Raw genomic sequence first — 21,988 nt, forward strand, 5'->3', positions numbered from 1 at the left:
ATTGCCCTGCATCCCTCCCTCCTCACTATTTCTCCCGCCGCCTCCTCAGCTGGTGTCAGCACCCTGATGTCTGCGACACCTCCACCTGTCTTTGCCTGCTCGCGCTGGTAGTAGATGTGTTTATTGTGCAGGAGACAGTGCAGATTTAATGACATGTCAAAAGATGCATCAACATCACTCATTCAGGTCTTTGGAGTTACACAACATATCCAAGCTCATCAACAATGCTAATCAGTAAATTTATGGCACCAAGGATACTCACACATTCCACTGCAGACTTGTCTTCCCTCTGTCTTAAAAACAGAGCCAGGGAGAAAAGCATTAGAACAGTTTCGCCACGACCACTTATCCTCGCCTGTCTGAGACACATTTGTAACACTGAACCCAGGTTCGCGATGTCACTCCATAGTGGGAGACCTCCTCTGCTACCTCCTTCCAGGCCGCCTTGGTCTGGTGGGAGAGTCTTCTGATTCCATCTGCAGCGAAGAGGGCCTCCTGCCTTTCCTTGGCTGCCTGGAAGAGAACCAGCAGGGAGGCATCACTGAACTGTGGGGCGGGGCGCAGCCTGCTCACTGACATTTTCTTTGCTGTTGCTGCAGTGAAAAAAAAACTGATGGGGAGTTGGGGCTGAGTTTGAAAAATTAAGGAAGGAAAGAGCAGTTACAAATAAGTTTAAAGAATTAATTTTGGTAACTCTGAAGACACTTGCATAACATGAAGGCTACTGCTCTTTGAAGCTTGAAACACAGGATGCCTTACAGCTGTGGCGATCATGCAGCTTGGCCCAGTGACGACGGGTTCCACCAATGAAAGGCCGTCCCCGTCTCCCCTGCCTGTCACTGCATTTAAATTAATTTAAATATAAAATCGCGTGGGATACGGGAAAAACAGCAGAAGCGGAAGTTACACCAACTTCCGGTGCTGCAATGTGGAACGGTGCGGGACTCATAAAATCCTAGCCCTTGAGTGGAAGCTTGAATTATTTCACTTTAGCACTCTCCAGAGTAGGTCTTTCTGTGCTTTTACTCTTGTCCAGGATCGACCTTGATCACTTGCTAGGTGTAGAGTCTTTGAGGTGTGTGCCACTCTCAAACCGGTACTCAGCTTTGGAGACTGCTGGGAGTGACAACACCTTGAAGGAGTGCACTCCAGTACATGGCACCAATGGGCATGGGACTGTACAAGAGGCAGCAAAGTGTACAAATGCAGTTATAGATGATGCCATAGTCAGGGGAACAGACAGGCATTTCTGTAACTATTTGTGAGTCCTGAATGGTGTGTGGCCTCCTTGGTGCCAGGGTAAAGGACATCACTGAGAGGGTGCATATATTCTGCAGGGGGAAGGGAGTGAGCCAGGAGTTTTGGTACACGGTAACAACGACATAGAAAGGGCAGCTATTGAGGTCCTACGGTCAGATCTTCAGGAGCTAGGGAGGAAGTTAAAGAGTAGGACCTCTAAGGTAGTAATCTCTGGATTACTCCCTGTGCCACATGCTAGCGAGAGTAGAAGTAGGGAGGATCAATGCGTAGCTTGAAGTATGGTGCAGGAGGGAGAGCTTCAGGTTCTTGGGACATAGGGACCAGTTCTGGGGTAGAAGGCACCTTTTCAAAAGGGATGGGCTGCACCTCAGTAGAATTGGGACCGATGTTCTCATGGGGAGATTTACTTGTTTGGAGGTGGGATGGCAGTATTGATTGGGGAAGATATTCTAGTGTTGGAAAAGGAGGATGTCCTTGAAGGGGCAAGGACAGAATCCATTTGGTTAGAGATGAAAAGCAGAAAGGGTATGATCATCCTACTGGGGGTATTCTATAACCCGCCAAATAGTGAGAGAGAGGAGCAAATCTGCAGGAAAATCACAGATGTGCAAGTGGTAATACCGGGAGTCTTTTAATTCCCCTAATATCGATTGGGATAATGTTAGAGTAAAGGGTACGAAGAGGAGGAATTTTTGAAATGTGTTTAGGAGAACTTCCTTGATCAGCAGATTTTCAGCCCAACTAAAAAGGAAGCATTGCTGGATCTGGTGCTGGGAAGTGAGATAGGTCAAGTGGACCAAGTAAGTGTCTGTAGGGGAGCACTTGGGTAAGAGCAATCATCTTATGGTAAAGTTTAGACTAGTAATGCAGAAAAACAAGGAACAAAGTAAGGTAGAATGTTGAGATTGGAAGAGGATTAATTTCAACCCGATGAGAAGGCATCTAGTCAGGGTAAAATGGAACCAAAGACTGACAGGAAAAGCTTTACTAAAACGATGGGTTATCTTTTAGGAAGAGATGCTTCAGATGCAGGCTAGGTACATTCCAACAAGGGAAAAGGTAGGGGAACCAAAAACAGTACTCTTTGAATGATGGGGGATATAGAGATTATGATGAAACAAAAAAGAGGGTGTATGGTTCATGTTAGATGAATTCTTCAAGTAAGAACCTAGCCATATACAATAAGTTGAGAGGGATGGGAAGAGGAAAAATAAGGCAAAGAGAGAACATGAGAATAGAGTGGCAGTCAACAGAAAAGGGAATTCAAAAATCTTCTACCGGCATGGAAATAGTAAGCGGGTAGTAAGAGGTGGAGTGAGGCCAATCGGGCAAAGTGGGTAAATATATGCTTGAGCAGGGCAAGCCTCGAATACTTAATGAGTACTTTGTATCAGTGTTTACTAAGGAAGAGGAATCTGAAAAAATATCAGTGGAAGCGGAGAGAGTAGAGGCAATGGATAGGGTAAGAATTAAGAGGGAGGAGGTACTGAAAAGGCCAGCTTTGCTTAGGGTAAATAAGTCGCCTGGTCCTGATAGCTTGCATCCCAGGTTGTGAAGGAAATGGGGGTGGAGATAGAAGGGCTTGCCATAATCTTCCAATTTTCCCTGAATACGGGAGAGGTGACGGAGAGTGGCAAATGTGACGCACTTATTTAAGAAAGGGTGTAAGGATAGTCCTAGCAACTACAGGCCAGTTGGCTTAACATCGATGGTGGGTAAGGTTTCAGAAACATTATTCAGGAAAAAATCAACAGGCAGTTGATATAAATATATATTGGAGAAGTTCAAGTTAATTAAGGATAGCCAGCATGGATTTGTAAAAGGGAGATCATGCTTGACCAATCCAATTGAATTTTTGATGAAGTAACAGAGAAGGTTGATAAAAGGAATGTGATGGACAATGTCTTTATGGATTTTAAGAAAGTGTTTGATAACCAGCCTTTTATGTGGTACTTCAGCAAAATTGAGGCTTATGGAACAGGAGTGTCCGTGTCCAACTGGATGAAAAATTGGCTTAAGGAGGGACAATAGCGAGTCCTAGGTGGTAGAGGTTGTAGGTTTGGAAGATGCTGTCGAAGGAGCCTTGGCGAGTTGGTGCAGTGCATCTTGTAGATGGTCCACACTGCCACCACTGTGCATTGGTGGTGGAGAGAGTAAATGTTGAAGGTGGTGGATGGGGTGCCAATCAAGCGAGCTGCTTTATCCTGGATGGTGTCCAGCTTCTTGATTGTTGGAGCTGTACCCATCCAGGCAAGTGGAGAGTATTCCGTCACACTCCTCACTTGTGCCCTGTAGATGATGGACAGTCATTGAGGAGACAGGAAGTGAGTTACTTGCTGTAGAATTCCCAGCCTCTGGCCTGCTCTTGTAGCCACATTATTTATTTATGTGGCTGGTCCAGTTCAGTTTCTGGTCAATGGTGACCCCCCCAGTATGTTGATGGTGGAGAATTCAGCGATGGTAATGCCATTCAACATCAAGGAGAGATGGTTAGATTCTCTCTTGTTTGAGGTAGACATTGCCTGGCATGTGTGGCGCGAATGTTAGTTGCCACGTAGCAGCCCAAGCCTGGATGTCATCCAGGTCTTGTTGCATATGGGCATGGGCTCCTTCAGTATCTGTGGAGTCGCGAATGGTGCTGAATGTTGCGCAATCAACAAACATTCCCACTTGTGACCTTTTGATGGAGGGAAGGTTGTGCTGAAGCAGCTGAAGATGGTTCAGCCAAGGAAGCTACCCTGAGGAACACTTGCCATGATGTCCTGGGACTGAGATGATTGACCTCCAACAGCCACAACTATCTTACTTTGTGCTGGGTATGACTCCAACCAGTGGAGAGATTTCCACCCCAATTCCCATTGACTGCAGTTTTTCCAAGGCTTGATGCCAGAGTAGGCAAAGATGGTCAGTCAACAAGCAGGATTTGAAAGCTTTCAAGCTGGAATGGATGGAGCGAGAGGGACAGCGACCCCGACTTAGGGTCTACTCATGTCAGACTCTAGGTGCTTCTCCTCTGATGCACAGAAAACACCAGCTGAAAAGCGCAGATGGGGAGGGGCTTGTCACATGACAGTCACTCAGTGATTCAAACATGGCAATTAGTAGTCCCACTTGTTGCTGAGAGAACCGGCAGTTCCTTTAAACTTCCTGGGTCTTGGTCCTTGCTAAGGAAATGCAGACATTTTGTCTGTCTCTCTCTCTCACTCTCTCTCGTCTCTCTCTGACTCTCTTTCTTTCTTTCTCATCTCTCTGTCTCTCTCTCTCTCTCTCTCTCTCTCTCCCTCTCTCTCTCTGTCTCTCTCTCTCTCCCTCTCTCTCTCTGTCTCTCTCTCTCCCTCTCTCTCTCTGTCTCTCTCTCTCTCTCTCTCCCTCTCTCTCTCTCTCTCTCTCTCTCTCCCTCTCTCTCTCTCTGTCTCTCTCTCTCCCTCTCTCTCTCTCTGTCTCTCTCTCTCCCTCTCTCTCTCTCTGTCTCTCTCTCTCCCTCTCTCTCTCTCTGTCTCTCTCTCTCCCTCTCTCTCTCTCTGTCTCTCTCTCTCCCTCTCTCTCTCTCTGTCTCTCTCTCTCCCTCTCTCTCTCTCTGTCTCTCTCTCTCCCTCTCTCTCTCTCTGTCTCTCTCTCTCCCTCTCTCTCTCTCTGTCTCTCTCTCTCCCTCTCTCTCCCTCTCTCTCTGTGTCTCTGCCGCTAGCTTCAGGAGTTCGGACTTCCTAGCCTTGCCACGTACAGTGATCCCACACTGCTTAGCCATTTTTCTCAACTCCTCCATAGACAGTGCTTTTAACTTACCCCAAGTTACTTCATCCTGGCTTGGCGAGCTACTTGCTTCAGTTGCAGACATGTTAGGATTCAATCACACACAACCACAAGAAAACCTGTATTATTCTTGCTGTTTTTTGATTGGGAACAATTTGGCGTCCCAATTTCAATTTCTCATTTGTGGGTAAAATTCCAGATGCTAGTACCCACATTTCTGTTATGGCTAGGTGAGAAAGGTGCCTCGGGATCTTTTACTGTCTTCACCTGGTCTTATTATAACAGGGTTTAATTTTGAACATACCGTGTTTTGAGCTCCCCCCTTGGTGAATCCTTGTTCACCACTTGCCAATTAGAAAGCAAAGAAATGACCAAAATCAGGTTTTTTTTAGGTTTAAAGAAGAGAAGTGAATTTTATTAAACCTTTTTAAAAAAAACTCTAATTCGGTTAACCCCTACAGATACACGCAGTGCCCCAAGCTAGCATGCATACGCGATATGCATATGCAAACGGAGACAGAAACAAGCTGAAGAAAAATAATGTAAAGTTTGAGGCAATCTCTGAAGAGGGGGTTTTTACTGTGCTTCGAGCTCGCTGTAGTCTTTGATTGTAGGTAGTCTTGCTTTTTGTTGGGGCCCAGTATTCTTAAACGTTGTTCACTGTAGGATGCTTTTCTCTCGGAGTTCATGTTTCCTCAATGGGTCTTCAGTTCCATGAGAAAGAGATGGGAGCAGACAGGAAAGAGGTGTTTTCAGTCCAGGAGAAAAGAGCTTTGAGTTTTAAACACACAAAACAGTTTGTGGCAAGTTCAAATTCAAACAGCCAGTTAGTCATGTGACTAAACTGGTCTGACCAGGTCTTCTGTGTATTGGAGAAGCAAGGACTGGGTCCTTTTGTTCCAACTCTGTCTGCTAACATGCAAAAAAGGTCTTTCAGGCGAGGGGCCTAACAATTCCTTGTGATAGGTCCTCTCTTCTTCCCAGCAGCAATTTGAGTTTTTAATGTTCATGTGCCGAAATAATGTGTACCTCATGCTTGGCAGGTGGGGGCCTGCATGACGGGAGACAGGAGGTGAATTACTCGCCGAAGGATTCCCAGCCCCTGGCTTGCTCTTGGAGGCACAGTATTTATGTTTCTGGTCAATGGAAACCCCCAGGATATTGTGATGAAACCGCATCTGCCAAATGGAAACATATCAATTTTGTCATTTTTGAACTTTTACTGGACTTTGAACATAACTTGTTTAAAAAGACCACAGAGCTAAATGGCTGAAAACATGGCTACACATTTGCATTCTGAGAGACAGTTGAATAGAGAGACAATGGAAGTGCTCCCTGATTCAATTAGCAAGATTGGGCTGGACAACAGAGATGATCTACATCTTGTAAGAGCCGCCACCCAACCCACCAAGTGCATCCAGTAAGCTTTGAAGAATCAACAATCCACCCCAGAAGAGACTGTTTCAAGCAAAGAGCTGGTCACATGACTTACCTGCTGGCCAGACTGGGACCTATTTTTGAATTGTGCCTCTCAAAGGTTTGGGGCAGACTGCAATTGAACTTGAAGAAAGCACCCCTCTCTTGCTTTTTCTCTCTCTAGTGAACTTCCAGGGACCCACAGAAGCAGCTTAAGCCTCAAGACAGAGGACCCCCCTGCAGCCTTCTGGTACTAGAGAAACAAACTTGAAAGTGTGAACTGGACCCCAACGAGAACTACAAGACTTAACTCCAATCAAGGTCTTTACATCCAAACCAAAGACAGTAACTGAATTCCATTGACTACTCCAAACTCCCCTCCCCCCCACTTTATTCTTTCTCGCCCTCTGTATCTATTTGTGCGTGTGTGTGTTTATTGCATATGCATGCTAGTGTGGTTGCGTCGTGTATTTTTAGTAACTTTAACTGAGTTAGAGTGGTCAGGCTAATAAACTTCAACCTTGCTTGTTTAAACCTATGGAAGCCTGTATGATTGGTTCATTTATAATTATAATTAGAGAGCAGTGAGCAAGGACTCGCTGAGGTGAAATTGAAAACACTGTTTTAAAAGTTAAACTCTGTTAAGGCCAAGCCAGTAAAAGGGCCAGAAAGAGCCTGCGACCCCTTCCTCACCTGGTCGTAACAGTATTGATAGTGAGGGATTCAACGATGGTAATGTCATTGAACATCAAGGAAAGATGGTTAGATTTTCTCGTTTTGAGGTGGTCATTGCCTGGTGCTTGTGTGGCGCGAATGTTACTTGCCAGTTATCAGCCCAAGTCTGGATGTTGTCCAGGTCTAGCTGCATCTGGATACTGGCTGCTTCGGTATCTGAGGAGTCACGAATGGTGCTGAACATTGTGCACTCATCAGCGAACATCCCCACTTCTGACGTTATGATGGAGGGAAGGTCATTGATGAAGCAGCTGAAGGTGGTTGGGCCTAGGACACTACCCTAAGGTACTCCCTGCACTGATGTCCTGGGACTGAGATAATTGACCTCCAACATCCACAGCTATCTTCCTTTGACTCCAATCAGTGAAGAGTTCTCCCCCTGTTTCCCATTGACTCCAGTTTTGCTAGGGCTCCTTGATGCCGTACTCCATCAAATGCTGCCTTGATGTTAAGGGCAGTCACTCTCCACACACTGGAGTTCAGCTCTTTTGTCCATGTTTGGACCAAGGCTGTATTGAGGCCAAGAACTCAGTGGCCCTGGCGGAACTCAAACTGAGCGTCAGTGAGCAGGTTATTGTTGAGCAAGTGCCGCTTGATAGCACTGTCGACAACACCTCCGTCATTTAGTGATGCTCTGGAGTAGCCTAGTAGAGCGGTAATTGGCCAGGTTGGGTTTGTCCTGCTTTTTGTGTACAGGGACCTACCTGGGCAATTTTCCACATTGTTCAGTAGGTGCCAGTGTTGTAGCTGGACTGGAACACCTTGGTTAGGGGTGCGGCTAGTTCTGGAGCACAAGTCTTCAGTACTGTTGCCAGAATATTGTCAGGGTGCATCTGAAGATGAATGCAAATGCTTCAGTGTTGACTTTTGCACTGACTTGCTGGGCTCCCCCATCATTGAGGAGGGTGATATTTGTGGAGCCACCTCCTCCAGTTAGTTGTTTAATTGTCCAAGGGTCAGTGCACAGACCACTGCTTTTTTTTCTGCAGGTAAATGACTTGGATTTTGGAATACAGGGTCGAATCTTAAAATTTGCTGATGACACCAAACTTGGCGGTGTGAAAAACGGTGAGGATGATACGAACCGCCTGCATCATGACCTAGATAGACTAGCAGAATGGGCAGACAGGTGGCAGATGGAATTTAATACTGACAAGTGTGAGATGGTGCATTTTGGCAGAAGGAATAGGGAAAGGCAATATCGACGTAATGGCACAGTTCTAAAGAGTGTGCCTGTGCATCGATCTTTGAAGGTGGCAGGACTTTTTGAGAGAGTAGTTAACAAAGCATATGAGATCTTGGGCTTCATAAATAGAGGTGTTGAGTACAAAATCAGGGAAGTTATGCTGAACCTTTATAAAGCTCTGGTTATGCCCCAACTGGAGGATTGTGTCCAATTCTGATCTCCACACTTTAGGAACAATGTGAGGGTTCTTGAGAGGATGCAGAAGAGATTTACCAGAATGGTTCCAGGGATGGGGGATTTTAGTTAGGTTAGGTTGGAAAAGCTGAGTTAGTTCTCAGAACAAAGGAGATTGAGGTGAGATTTAATAGATTTGTACATGATTATGATGGGCATAGATAAGTTCCCATTAACTAATGGTACAAGGACTCGGACATAGGTTGAAAGTTTAAGGCAAGAGATGCAGGGGAATGTGAGGAATTTTTTTTTTACACAGCGGGTGGTTATAACCTGGAACTCGCTGCCCATGAGGGTGGTGGCAGCAGAGACAGTCTATTTCAAAAGGAAATTGGATGGCCACTTGAAGGAAATAAACTTGCAGGGCTACAGGGATTGGGGAGTGGAACTGTCTGGATTTCTCTGTGGAAAGCTAGCATGGACATGATGGGCCAAATGGCCTCGTTTTGTGCCTTAAATCATTCTATGACTCTAATGGTACAAGGGCTAGGGGACATAGAGTGAAGGTTTCGGACAAGAGATACAGGGGAATGTGAGGAATAATTTTTTTTATGCTGCAAGTGGTAACCTGGAACTCGCTGCCCATGAGGGTGGTGGAAGCAGAGACAGTGATTTCAAAAGGAAATCAGATGGCCACTAGGAGGAAATAAACTTGGAGGGCTATGGGGATCGAGCATGGGCCGAATGACTGCCTTCTGTGCAGTAAATGACTGACTAATACCTTCCTTTCTGTCCAGTGTTTAAGATCATTCTGGGCCGGAGTTTTAAAGCCCACTGAGTGTGGAGGTGAGTGCAATTTCAAGATCGCGTTCTCTGAGGTCAGCACTGGGATCCGCAGCCTCAGGAATGTGATGCCGTTTTTTTAAGGGACGCTGGGAAGAGAGGAAACTGGTCGGGTGCACGTATCCAATTAATTACCTGTTGAGTTCATTGAAGAGCTCATTAACAGGCTTGTATGCAGCAGTTTTTAATTTTCATAAGCTGTGACTGTGGAGGATGCAATGTGGGGAGCATGGCAGGATGTTTGGAACATCGGAGCAGGAGTAGGCCAATCGCGCCTGCTCCGCCATTCAATATGATCATGGGTGATCATCCCCTTCATTGGCTTTTCCCCACACTATCCCCATGTCACTGGTGTTTAGAAATCGGTCAATCTGTGCTTTAAACATACTCGATGACTGAGCTTCCACAGCCCTCTGGGTTAGAGAATTCCAAAGATTCACAACCCTCTGAGTAAAGAAATTTCTCCTCATCTCTGTCCTAAGTGGCTTCCCCCTTATTTTGAATTTGTGTCCGCTGGTTCCAACCAGGGGAAGCATCTTACCTGCATCTACCTTGTCCATCCCTTTAAGTATTTTGAAGGTTTCAATGAGATCACCTCTCATACTTTGAAACTCTAGACAATACAGGCCCAATATCCCCAACCTCTCTTCATAGGTCAGTCCCGCCATCCCGGAAACCAGTCTGGTGAACCTTGGTTGCTCTCCCTCAACGGCAATAATATCCTCCCTAAGGTAAGGGGACCAATGCAGTCTAACCAAGGTTCTATACAATTGAAGCTAGACTTCACTACTCCTGTACTCAAATCCTCTTGCGATAAAGGCTAACCTACCATTAGCCTTCCTGTTTGCTGGCTGCACCTGCATGTTGGCTTTCAGCGACTTATTGATGAGGATGCGCAGGTCCCTTTGTACATCTACACTTTCTAATCTTTTACCATTTAAGAAATACTCTGCATATCTGTTCCTCCTGCCAAAATGGGTAAACCCAGGGTTTTACACATTATATTGCATCTGCCATGTTCTTGCCCACTCACTGAGTCTGTCCAAATCCCCTTGAAGCTGCTTTGCATCTTCCTCACAACACGCATTCCCACCTAGTTTTGTGTCATCTGTGAACTTGGAAATATTACATTTGGTCCCCAAATCATTGATACAAATTGTGAACAGCTGGGGTCTAAGTACTGATCCTTGCGGTACCCCACTGGTCACAGCCTGCTAACCTGAGAATGGCCCATTTATTCCTACTCTCTGTTTTCTGTCTTTAAACCATTCCTTAATCCATGCCAGCATGTTGCCTCCTTTTAAAGGCTTGCTCAGGTCTGCAAATGAAACCCGTCCCGAACCTGACAGAACCACATCGACCCAAGCTGGCTCATGTCCTTTGATTTTTTTTTTCCCCACGCCCGACGCAACCACCGGAATAAAGTTGATTTATATTTAAGAGGTTGTGTTCTACCTTGGATGGAGTCGCTCACTGCTGACTAGTGCGGAGTCCAAATTCAGGATTCCCGCCTTGACGTCCTGGCTGTCACTGTGTCTGACCCGAGCCCAAATGCCAGACGCAGAAGAACGACCCGACCCGAACCTGACGCATGTCGTCGGGCCCGGTTGGGTTTGGGTCGGATAGCCATGCTTTACCTCTGTCCCATGTGCTTTAATTTTGCTAACCAACCTCCTGTGAGGGACTTTATCAAAAGCCTTCTGAAAATCTAAGCATGCTTCATCCACTGACTCTACTTTATCAATACTGTTAGTAATCTCCTCAAACTCTCAACAGTTTCGTCAAACATGATTTCCTGTTCATTAAATCCATGTTGACTATGCCCAATCAGATCATTATTATACAAGCATCCATTTATCACATCCTTCAGAATAGATTCTGGCATTTTCCCTACTACTGATGTAAGGCTGACAGGTCTGTAGTTCCTTGTTTTCTCTCTCCCTCCCTTTTTAAATAGTGGGGTGACATTTGCTATTTTCAAATCTGCAGGAACTGTTCCAGAACCTATAGAATTTGGAAGATGATCACCAATGCATCCACTATCTCTATAGCTACCTCTTTCCAACACTCTGGGATGTAGAATATCAGGTCCCGGGGACTTAGCAACTTTCAGCCCCATTAATTTCTCCAATACAACCTTCTTACTAACACTAATTTCCTTCAATTCCTCATTCTCCCTTGTCCCTTGGATCTCTAATTCTGGGAGATTTCTTGCATCTTCCACAGTGAAGACAGGCACAAAGTAATCATTTAGCTCTCTGCCACTTCTCTATTCCCATTATAAATTCTTTTGACTCTGCCTGTAATGGACCCACATTTGTCTTAGCTAAATGTTTACTTTTTATGTACCTGTAGAAGTTTTTACAGTCCCGTTTTTATGTTTTTTTGCTAGTTTACCTTCATATTCTATTCTCCCTTTCTTTATCAGTTTTTTGGTCCTCTTTTGCTGTATTCTAAAATCCTCCCTATCCTCAGGTTTACTACTATTTCTGGCAACTTTATAGGCCTTTTCTTTTAATCTTATACAATCCTTAACTTCCTTTGTTAGCTATGGTTTGCTGCCTTTTCTTTTGGGGGGTTTTGTGCCTTGAAGGAATGTATAGTTGCTGTAAACTGTGATAATTCCTTGAAGACTATCCATTGCCTATGTACTGTCATACTTTTTAATGCATTTCCCCAATCCACCTCAGCCAATTTGCCCCTCATACCTTCGTAATTTCCTTTGTTCAAATTTATCACCCTGGCTTCAGATTGATCTACCTCACTTTCAAACATGATGTAAAATTTTATCATATTGTGGTCACTCATCTCTAAAGGTTCTTTTAAAACAAGATTATTCATTCACCCTTTCTCATTACATAATACTAGATCTAAAATAGCCTCTTCTCTAGTCAGTTCCTCAACATACTGCTCTAGAAAACCATCCCTAACACATTCTAGAAACTCTTCCTGCACAGCATTAGTGCTCATTGGGTTTACCCAGTCTATATGCAGATTGAGATCACCCATGATTACTGTGTTACCCATACTACATGCTTCACTAATCTCCTGATTAGTACCATGCCCCATACTATCACTACTGTTTGGCCTGTAAACAACTCCTACCAATGTTTGCTGCCCCTTACTGTTTCTTAGCTCCACCCAAAAGTACTAGAAATGTTGGGGAACACAGGGCCTAGTGAGAGAGAGGAACTGAAGGAAATCAGTATTAGTAGAGAAATGGTGTTGGGGAAATTGATGGGATTGAAGGCTGATAAATCCCCAGGGCCTGATGGTGTGTATCCCAGAGTACTTAAGCAAGTGGCCCTAGAAATAGTGGTCATCTTCCAAGATTCTATAGGCTCGAACAGTTCCTACAGATTGGAGGGTAGCTAATGTAACCCCACTATTTAAAAAGGGAGGTAGAGAGAAAGCAGGGAATTATAGACCAGTCAGCATGACGTCGGTCGGTAGTGGGGAAAATTCTGGAGTCCATTCTCAAAGACTTTATAACAGAGCACTTATAGAACTGTGGTAGAATCGGGCAGAGTCAGCATGGATTTACGAAAGGGGAATCATGCTTGACAAATCTACTAGAATTCTTTGAGGATGTAACTAGTAGAGTTGATGAGGGGGAGCCAGTGGATGTGGTTTATTTGGACTTGCAGAAGGCTTTCGACAAAGTCCCACATGAGAGATTAGCGTGTAAAATTAAAGCGCATAGGATTGGGGGTAGTATATTGCGATGGATAGAAAATTGGTTGGTACACAGGAAACAAAGAGTAGGGATAAATGGATCTTTTTCCGAATGGCAGGCCATGACTAATGGGGTACCGCAGGGATCGGTGCTAGGACCCCAGCTATTCACAATATATAATTTAAGAATTAGGTGAGTGAACTAAATGTAATATCTCCAGATTTGCAGATGACACAAAACTGGGTGGGAGGGTGAGTTGTGAGGAGGATGCAGAGAGGCTTCAGGGTGATTTGGACAAGTTGAGTGAGTGGGCAAATGCATGGCAGATGCAATATAATGTGGATAAATGTGAGGTTATCCACTTTGGTAGCAAAAACAGGAATTATTATCTGAACGGCTATAAACTGAGAGAGGGGTATATGCAGCAAGACCTGGGTGTTCTCGTACACCAGTCGCTGAAGGTAAGCATGCAGGTCCAACAGGCGGTAAAAAAGGCAAATGATATGTTGGCCTTCATAGCAAGAGGATTAGAGTACAGGAGCAGGGATGTCTTGTTGCAATTATACAGGGCCTTGGTGAGGCCACACCTGGAATATTGTGTGCAGTTTTGGTCTCAACTGAGAAGGATGTTCTTGCTATAGAGGGAGTGCAGTGAAGGTTTACAATACTGATTTCTGGGATGGCGGGACTGATGTATGAGGAGAGATTGAGTCGGTTAAGATTATATTCGCTGGAGTTCAGAAGAGTGAGGAGGGATTTCATAGAAACCTATAAAATTCTAACAGGACTTGACAGGGTAGATGCAGGAAGGATGTTCCTGATGGTGGGGGAGTCCAGAACCAGGGGTCATAGTCTCAGGATACGGGGTAAACCTTTCAGGACTGAGATGAGGAGAAATTTCTTCACCCAGAGAGTGGTGAGCCTGTGGCATTTGCTACCACAGAAAGCAGTTGAGGCCAAAACATTGTATGTTTTCAAGAAGGAGTTAGATTTTGCTCTTGGGTCTAAAGGGATCAAAGGGTATGGGGCGAAAGCTGGAACAGGTTACTGAGTTGGATGATCAGCCATGATCATAATGAATGGCGGAGCAGGCTCGAAGGGCCGAATGGCCTACTCCTCCTATTTTCTATGTTTCTATGTAAATAGATTTTACGTTTTGTTCTTCTGATCTGAGATCCTCCCTTACTAATGTACTGATCCCATCCCTGATCAGTGCAACACCACTTCCTTTTCCTTTTTGCCTGTCCTTCCTCAATGTTGAATATCCTTGAATATTCCAGTCTTGGTCACCCTGTAGCCACGTTTCCCTAATGGCAGTTAGATCATACCCACTTACCTTTATTTGTGCGTTTAAATCATCTACCTTTTCGTGAATGCTGCATGCATTCAGATAGAATGCCCTTAACCTGTCATCTTGACATTATTCTGCATTCTAAGCCTAGTTGATTCTTGCCTTTGTTTCGCTTGCCTTCTAATTTCACTCTGATGAAAGGTCACAGACCTGAAACATTAACTCTGCTTCTCTTTCCACAGATGCTGCCTGACCTGCTGAGTATTTACAGCATTTCTGTTTTATTTCTAATGTCACTTGCTACTTTTCTACCTCCTGTTACCAGCTTTACTTCCTTCGAATTTGAGCTCGTGTAAATAATCTAATTTTTGGGTAATTTAAGGGGATAAATTAAGGGCAAGTCATAGCAGGCAGCTCGTCAGCGTGAAATGCCTGTCTGATCCCCTATTGAATCCCCTATCACTTTTGTTCTTCCACTCTTCTTCCTTCCCTTCTGTGCAGCTGAGTCACCCATGGTGCCACAGACTTTTACCCTGGCTGCACTCCCTTGAGGAACTGTCTCCCTCACCAGTATCCAAATTGGAAAACCAATTATCAAGCACGATTGACTCTCGACTCCTGCACTGCTTGCCTGGTTTTCTTAGACTGTCTGGCGATCACCCATTTCCTCTCTGCCTGCATGCTCCTAACCTACCTCCCTATCTTTGCCATCCATAAAGTCCTCCACCTCGCGGATGCACAACAGTGACTCCAGCCGCCACTCGAGTTCCGAAACCCGGAGCTCAAGCTTCTGTAGCCGGTAACACTCCTACATATGTGTTCGTCTAGGGCAGATGGTGCGTCTATGACTTCCCACATACCGCAGGATGTACATTCCACTTGACTGAGCTGACCTGCCATACCGTAACTATAAAAACTATTTAATACAATTAGAATAAGTAAAATAACTTACCAGTTACTCACCAATCAGCTTCTTCCCCTCTACCGAAGAAAGAGCCAGCCACTGGAGACTGGAAAAGGTAGAAAAAGAAAGGAAGGAGCTCCTCCCTCACTGAACTCCCTCCTCATTAAACTCTCACTTTACACTCTGCACTGAGTGCTGCTTCGAGTGCACAGACGAAACGGAGTAGTATTGAGAACTCTTCACATGAGATGGCCTTACGTGAAGCAAGCAAAATTTATTCAGAGATACAAGTATGCAAGCAGGGGAAGGGCTGATCAAAATACTGCAGAGGCACAAAGTGCAACGCAGCTGCTTCAAATGTGCCACAGAGTAGCCATTGCTGCAGCTATAAGACTTGCTTTTCTCAGTGGTGAATGGCAGCAATCCGGAGAGGGACGTGAGGCCGCTGGCATCTCTTGAGCACTTGGGGTTGGAAGGGGAAGGCCTGGTAAACACACACAGCCCAGTTGAGAGCGTTCAGATGGGAACAGGCTACTCTGACATTGGACAGAGCAGCCAGGATGAGCTTCAGCAGAGGCAACCTCCTGAATAGCAGGAGGCCAGAGGAGCACAGCGGGCAGCTGCAAACGGAGGATGGCACTACCCATGCAAACAGGTGCATAGCCCAAGAATCAGATAGCTGCAAGTGACTGAGCGCAAGTGCCTTAGGTGCCTGTGCCCTTTGTTGAATGAAAATTTTCTTTAATCCACTGACTGGAGATCTGAATTTATATATTTTTTTAAAAGGCAAGCTGTCAGCAAAGTCATCTTTTCAGCTTAAGATGATCACCTAATTTGCAGCACTCTATCCTAGACTGCAATGCTTGTGAGGAGAAAGATAAAATGTCTGCATTTCCTTAGCAAGAACCAAGACCCAGGAAGTTTAAAGGAACTACCTGTTCTCTCAGCAAGAAGTAGTAGCACTACTAACTGCCATATTTGAATCACTGAGTGACTGTCATGTAACAAGCCCCTCCCCATCTGTGGTTTTAAGCTGGTGTTTTCTCTGCATCAAAGGAGAAGCAACTGGAGCCTGACATGAGTAGACCCTAAGTCGGGGTCGCTGTCCCTCTCGCTCCATCCATTCCAGCTTGAAAGCTTTCAAATCCTGCTTGTTGACTGACCATCTTTACATACTCAAGGAGCCCTGGCAAAACTGGAGTCAATGGGAATCGGGGGGGGAACTCTCCACTGGTTGGAGTCATACCCAGCACAAAGGATGGTTGTAGCTGTTGGAGATCAATCATCTCAGTCCCAGGACATCATGGCAGGAGTTCCTCAGGGTAGCTTCCTTGGCTGAACCATCTTCAGCTGCTTCATCACAACCTTCCCTCCATCAAAAGGTCACAAGTGGGAATGTTTGTTGATTGCGCAACATTCAGCACCATTCGCGACTCCACAGATACTGAAGGAGCCCATGCCCATATGCAACAAGACCTGGATGACATCCAGGCTTGGGCTGCTTTCTGGCAACTAACATTCATGCCAGGCAATGTCAACCTCAAACAAGAGAGAATCTAACCATTTCTCCTTGATGTTCAGTGACATTACCATCGCTGAATTCTCCACTATCAACATCCTGGGGGGGTCACCATTGACTGGAAACTGAACTGGACCATCCACATAAATAATGTGGCGACAAGAGCAGGCCAGAGACTGGGAATTCTACAGCAAGTAACTCACCTCCTGTCTCCCCAATGCCTGTCCATCATCTACAGGGCACAAGTCAGGCATATGATGGAATACTCTCCACTTGCCTGAATGGGTGCAGCTTCAACAACAATTAAGAAGCTTGACACCATCCAGGACAAAGCAGTTCGCTTGATTGGCACCCCATCCATCTCCTTCAACATTCATGTTGTGCTTCCCATGTGGCGACAGGCTTGCCTGTCGCTCAGTTAATACCAGCGGTGACGGGAAGAGGCCCTTTATTGGGCATTAATTGTCCACATAAGGGCCTCAATTGGCAGTGAGGCAGGAAAGCTGTCTATGGGCCTACCCACCACAGACTTACTCTGGATGGAGGCGGAAGGTGGTGAGGTTCCCACCCGCCACCATTCCACCCAATTAAATGCCTTACCCGCCTCCAAAGTCTCCACGGGGGAGAGCAATAAATACTGTCTTTTTAGAAAAGAGGAAACTTGATGGAGGTCTTTTAAAATTAAGAATGGGTTGTAAAGGGTAGATATGGAAAGACTCTTTCCACTTATGGAAGAATCCAAAACAAGGGCCGTAAATACAAAATAGTTACAAATAAATCCAATAGGGAAGCAAGGAAAATTCACTTTACTGGGAAGTAGTTAGGATGTGGAACTCACTACTCCAGGAAATGGTTGAGGCAAATGGCTTCAATGTTTTCAAAAGAAAACTAGAGGAGTACATGAGAGAAAAAGAAATAGAAAGATTGGAAGGCTGAAATGAGTAGATGGAATGGGAGGAGACTCAGATGGAGTCTAAACACCAGAAACTAATTGAACCAAATGTCCTGTTTCTGTGCTGTATATTCTATGTAATTCTATGTTATTTTATTGTAATATTTCACCTCTCCCTGTGTGTAGGACAAGACTTAACATTTTGGAACGAGAGTACCTTCAGTGAGGATTTGATCCCCAGCAGTCACATTACTCAGTCACTTGACCATTTGCAGATCAGCGATGAGCACTGCCGCGATCAGTATGGGTACAAAACTCTCAAGGAAAACATGAATGCCTTTTGTGAGACTGTTGGGAAGTTGGGAACACTAGAAGATTCAAACAAACAAGTTGCTCTTTCCAATTGTAATTTAAATACCGATGTGAAATTTGCCACCGGGCAGATGATGGATGCGTGCAGTATTGCACATGATAATGAATGCAATAAACACAGGGTTTTCACCAAGAAATCAGAATTGGATCATCATCTGCTAAAGGACACAATTAATGCTGCTTTGTACTTTGAAAGTGCTGAGGAACTGGGAATTAAAGACCTGAACCATACAAAACTTAATGAAACTATTTTAGGAGTAACTAAGGAAACTGAATTATCTGAAGACTTGTTGTTTCTTTCTTCAGATGGAGCACTGAATAATATATCAAAACAGATTAATCCTGATAAACAAACCAAAGATGGGACACAACTGGAAGTAGATGGAACATTAGTAATGGAGACTGGTAAAATGTCTTGTTTGTGCTGTGGATACTACACATTTAATAAACAGTGCCTTGAAGATCACACAAAAGAGCTGCACAGTCGCTTTGAATTTGGCAAAGAAGCTCCAACCTCCACAATGGAGCTGCAGTCCTTAGGATTTAGAGAAAATTCTCAAGTTGATTCAATTAATTATGCGTCTCTGAATAGAGAGACAATAGCAAACAAAAGTGAGCCAATTGGACCTGAATGTGAAGATCCTGTCACAAAAGATATTACAAATGACATCCCAAAAATTGTTGATTGCAAGTCTTTGGAGAACATGCCACAGGAATCTTTAATGCATCATACTTTTGGGCCAAAAAAATCAAGAACATTAAAAATTGAAAAGAGCCCAACTGTACTCTATATAAAACGGCTGTGCTTATTTCATTGCATTATTTGTCCATTTCACACTTTGTACCATCGTTGTGTCTTGCGCCATGTCAGAAATGTGCATCTGAACCCCAACAGAAGTTGTAAACTTAAAAGCTGTCTTCGTTTTACCAGTCGCTTAAGAGCACTGAAACTTCGTAAAAGGGATTGCGCTTCAAAAAAGTTAACTTCGCGCAGCAGTATGTTGTCCTTAAAAAGAAACGACCTTCCGACGGTAAAACCAGATACTGGTAGAAGAAGTGAAAATGTAAATTTGGTGCCCTCTATTGCAAAACCATTGTTTTGCTCTAGTCAATTAGATATTACTGAATCAAATAATTGTTTAAGTAAGCAGCACATTGACTCAAATTGTGAAGCATTGTTGGTGCAGCAGATTAATGATCAATTGCAATTTTCAGTACCTTGTCCTCTAGTTAATGATTTAGATGTTAATACAAGTTCAAAAATGTATAAAGAGACCATTGGAGCTCCTTCATGTTTTTCAACTTTATTGATTCCTGATAAGGCAACATATGGTGGTCTGAATATTGAAGCTGTGTCTTTTTCTGGTAAATGCCTGGCATTAGAAGCCATAGTGAAAAACCTGAAACGTCGAATGGCATCACCCATCAAATGCAGGCCGGCAGTTGCAGTTTTAAATGATCGAAGTGCAAAGCCCAGGCGAAGCATTCCATATTGTAGAACAACAGCGGAGCAGCAGGCTAAGTTGGTGAGGGAGGCATACAGCTTCTTAAACCAACAGAAGATTGAAAGAGCAGCAGAATTTTCCTTGTGTGATGATGATTGTTTCCCTGACGAAATAGCAGAAATTGAAGTAGTACTATCTGATACAGATGATGATCAAAGCAACTATTCACAGGCTTACAGAAATAATGAAACTTTATATGAAAAGTTAGTAAAAGCAGCAGAAGACAAAAGCAAAATTCTGTGTCCTACATCAAGTGCAAAAAGGAAATCAGGAAGTGCTTACAATTGGATATATGAATGTGACATCTGTTCTTTTTCAAGTGCGAACATTATGTTTGTACTTTCGCACTACCGCAGAGAACACCCTGCAGCAAATATGTCCTGCAACAGGATCCGGAAATACGGCCATAGAATGAACTTGCCGACGGAGATGGATTTGCCTTTGTCCATGCGCACCTTGTTTTTGTTTGATTCTGAGTCTACTAATCCAGCTGTGCCTTGCTTTAGTGGATCTTCTGAATTGTGTTTCTGTGAACATTGTTCATACAGTGGAGACTGGGTTTCTTTATTTGAGCATTACCAAAAAACTCATACATCTATAAAAGTAGACAAAAATTGTGACCAGAAAGAATCAGAGAGACAAATTGTCAACAATGTCAGGCCACTACTAGCATCCAACTCAGCCTCTAGTAGTGAGCTGCAGGTAGTGTTTCAATGCCACATCTGTAGTTTTACCTGCTCATCAAGAAGAGTGATTTGTAGACATTATTGCATCAGGCAGAGCATTACTTGTGCTCAAGTTGAAAATTCTGATATTGTTTTCAAATGTGCCTTGTGTATGTACACCCATTTAACTCAGAAAGGGCTAATTAATCACTATCTCATATATCATGATATTGAACCTCAATATAACTCTCGTGGCATGAAGACAGGTCATAACGAACTTGCCTTTCTAGTATCCAGTAATGATGATCTGAAGGCTGGTATGGAAAAACAGATATGTATGTTATGTTCATTTAAAGCTATAACTCAGAAAGAACTTTTGTTCCATTATAAATTGCGACATCCAAGATTTTATTCCCAAAATAGGTACACTATTGAGTGTAAAGATAATGCCAACTTGCATTTAACTAATCTCGAGCAGCAATTTTATGAAATGAACACTTTCCGAGAGAATGGAAGTGAATGTGTAAATGCTGTGTTGGACTGGGGAATAAGTACAAAGAGTGTGGTTAATACCAAGGAGCCTTTAACCTTTTATGATGGCAGTGAACTGGAATTGACCTGCTCTAAAGGGGATGAAGGCTTGGCAAAAGCAATGCCAGTCAGAGAGCACTTGAGAAATCAAAAGAATAGCCCAAACCATTATGGAAGGAAGATCAACAATTCTTTCACCATGGCTATCAACTCAATAAATGTAACAAGATTGCCATCTAAAAAATTCCCGTCGAGCAGACGTGGCAATCGGTGCTTGGAATATAACATCATAATGCCAGAAAAGCAAAATGTTGACAGCCGTGACCTTTTCTGTGAATTTGGTGATCCTTTGAATAAAATGACAGTCCGGGAATGTATGTTTGGTGCTGAAGATGAGTGGCAACAAGGAGACCTGGTATGGTTGGCTAGTTTTTAATTTTATTTTTGGTGTAACATATAGAGCTTGGAAATGGTAAGGAACAATTTAAATTGTTTTGCTTTTTAAAAACTTACATAAAATCATCTCTGCTTAGTGTGTCTCCCCATTTAGTGCCTTGCTAAGTCAAACCTATCTTCAATGTTTTTAGTCCATTTCTGACAAATTTGGTTTGAAAATTGTTTAAATGGAAAATATTAAGATCAGAGCGACTTGGTGCGAAAGATTTACTAATAACGTAAGAGTTTTGTGGACATTAGATGATATCATTAATCCAGGATATATTTATAACTTCAGTTTGTACTGGGTATAGTAAATTTCTGAGGTTATTTCTCCTTTGTATTTTGACGTGTAAGCTCCAAGAAGACGACATTATCATTTTATTTTCTTGACTTTCTAAAATTTATAATCTTTATTGAAATTTTTTGGAATAAACGTTTTCATGCTTTAAATTTATAAACTACTGATCCTGCCAATATGGCATTGTTTTGCAGTGTATAAGTTTTCCATACTTTCCAGAAGAAAGCTTCATTCACCTCACTGAACTTTTTTTTTTGCTTTCACAGCACCAAAGAATTTATCATTTACGACATTTATTATATGTTTAATGTACCATATGGGTCATGCATTTCATTGAAACGGCACATGCTTCTCCTGTTGGTAGTGCTCTGATGGGTATTTTCCATGTTAAGATGTCAAGTTGTGTGGTGTTGAATAGTTGTTTTACAAAATACATGCAAGAGATTACACGGTCTGGCCACCGACTTCCCATAAATCTTTCAACATGTTTTCTGACTTTATTTGTTCATGGGATGTGGGCATCACTGTTAAGA

At 43.6% G+C, this 21,988-nt stretch overlaps 1 protein-coding gene across 5 annotated transcripts in view; it reads left to right on the forward strand.

Annotated features, from left to right (window-relative positions):
* LOC137351802 (zinc finger protein 462-like) overlaps nucleotides 1-21,988 on the forward strand; it is a 149,701-nt gene that overhangs the window by 21,240 nt on the left and 106,473 nt on the right. For all 5 annotated transcript variants that reach the window (XM_068016651.1, XM_068016653.1, XM_068016654.1 and 2 more), the window contains exon 3: nucleotides 17,833-21,134. In XM_068016651.1, the coding sequence (XP_067872752.1) occupies nucleotides 17,833-21,134 (3,302 nt within the window). The remainder of the gene's footprint in view (nucleotides 1-17,832; nucleotides 21,135-21,988) is intronic.

Source organism: Heterodontus francisci, chromosome 36, assembly GCF_036365525.1.
Source record: "Heterodontus francisci isolate sHetFra1 chromosome 36, sHetFra1.hap1, whole genome shotgun sequence".
In the NCBI taxonomy this organism is placed as follows: Eukaryota; Metazoa; Chordata; class Chondrichthyes; order Heterodontiformes; family Heterodontidae; genus Heterodontus; species Heterodontus francisci.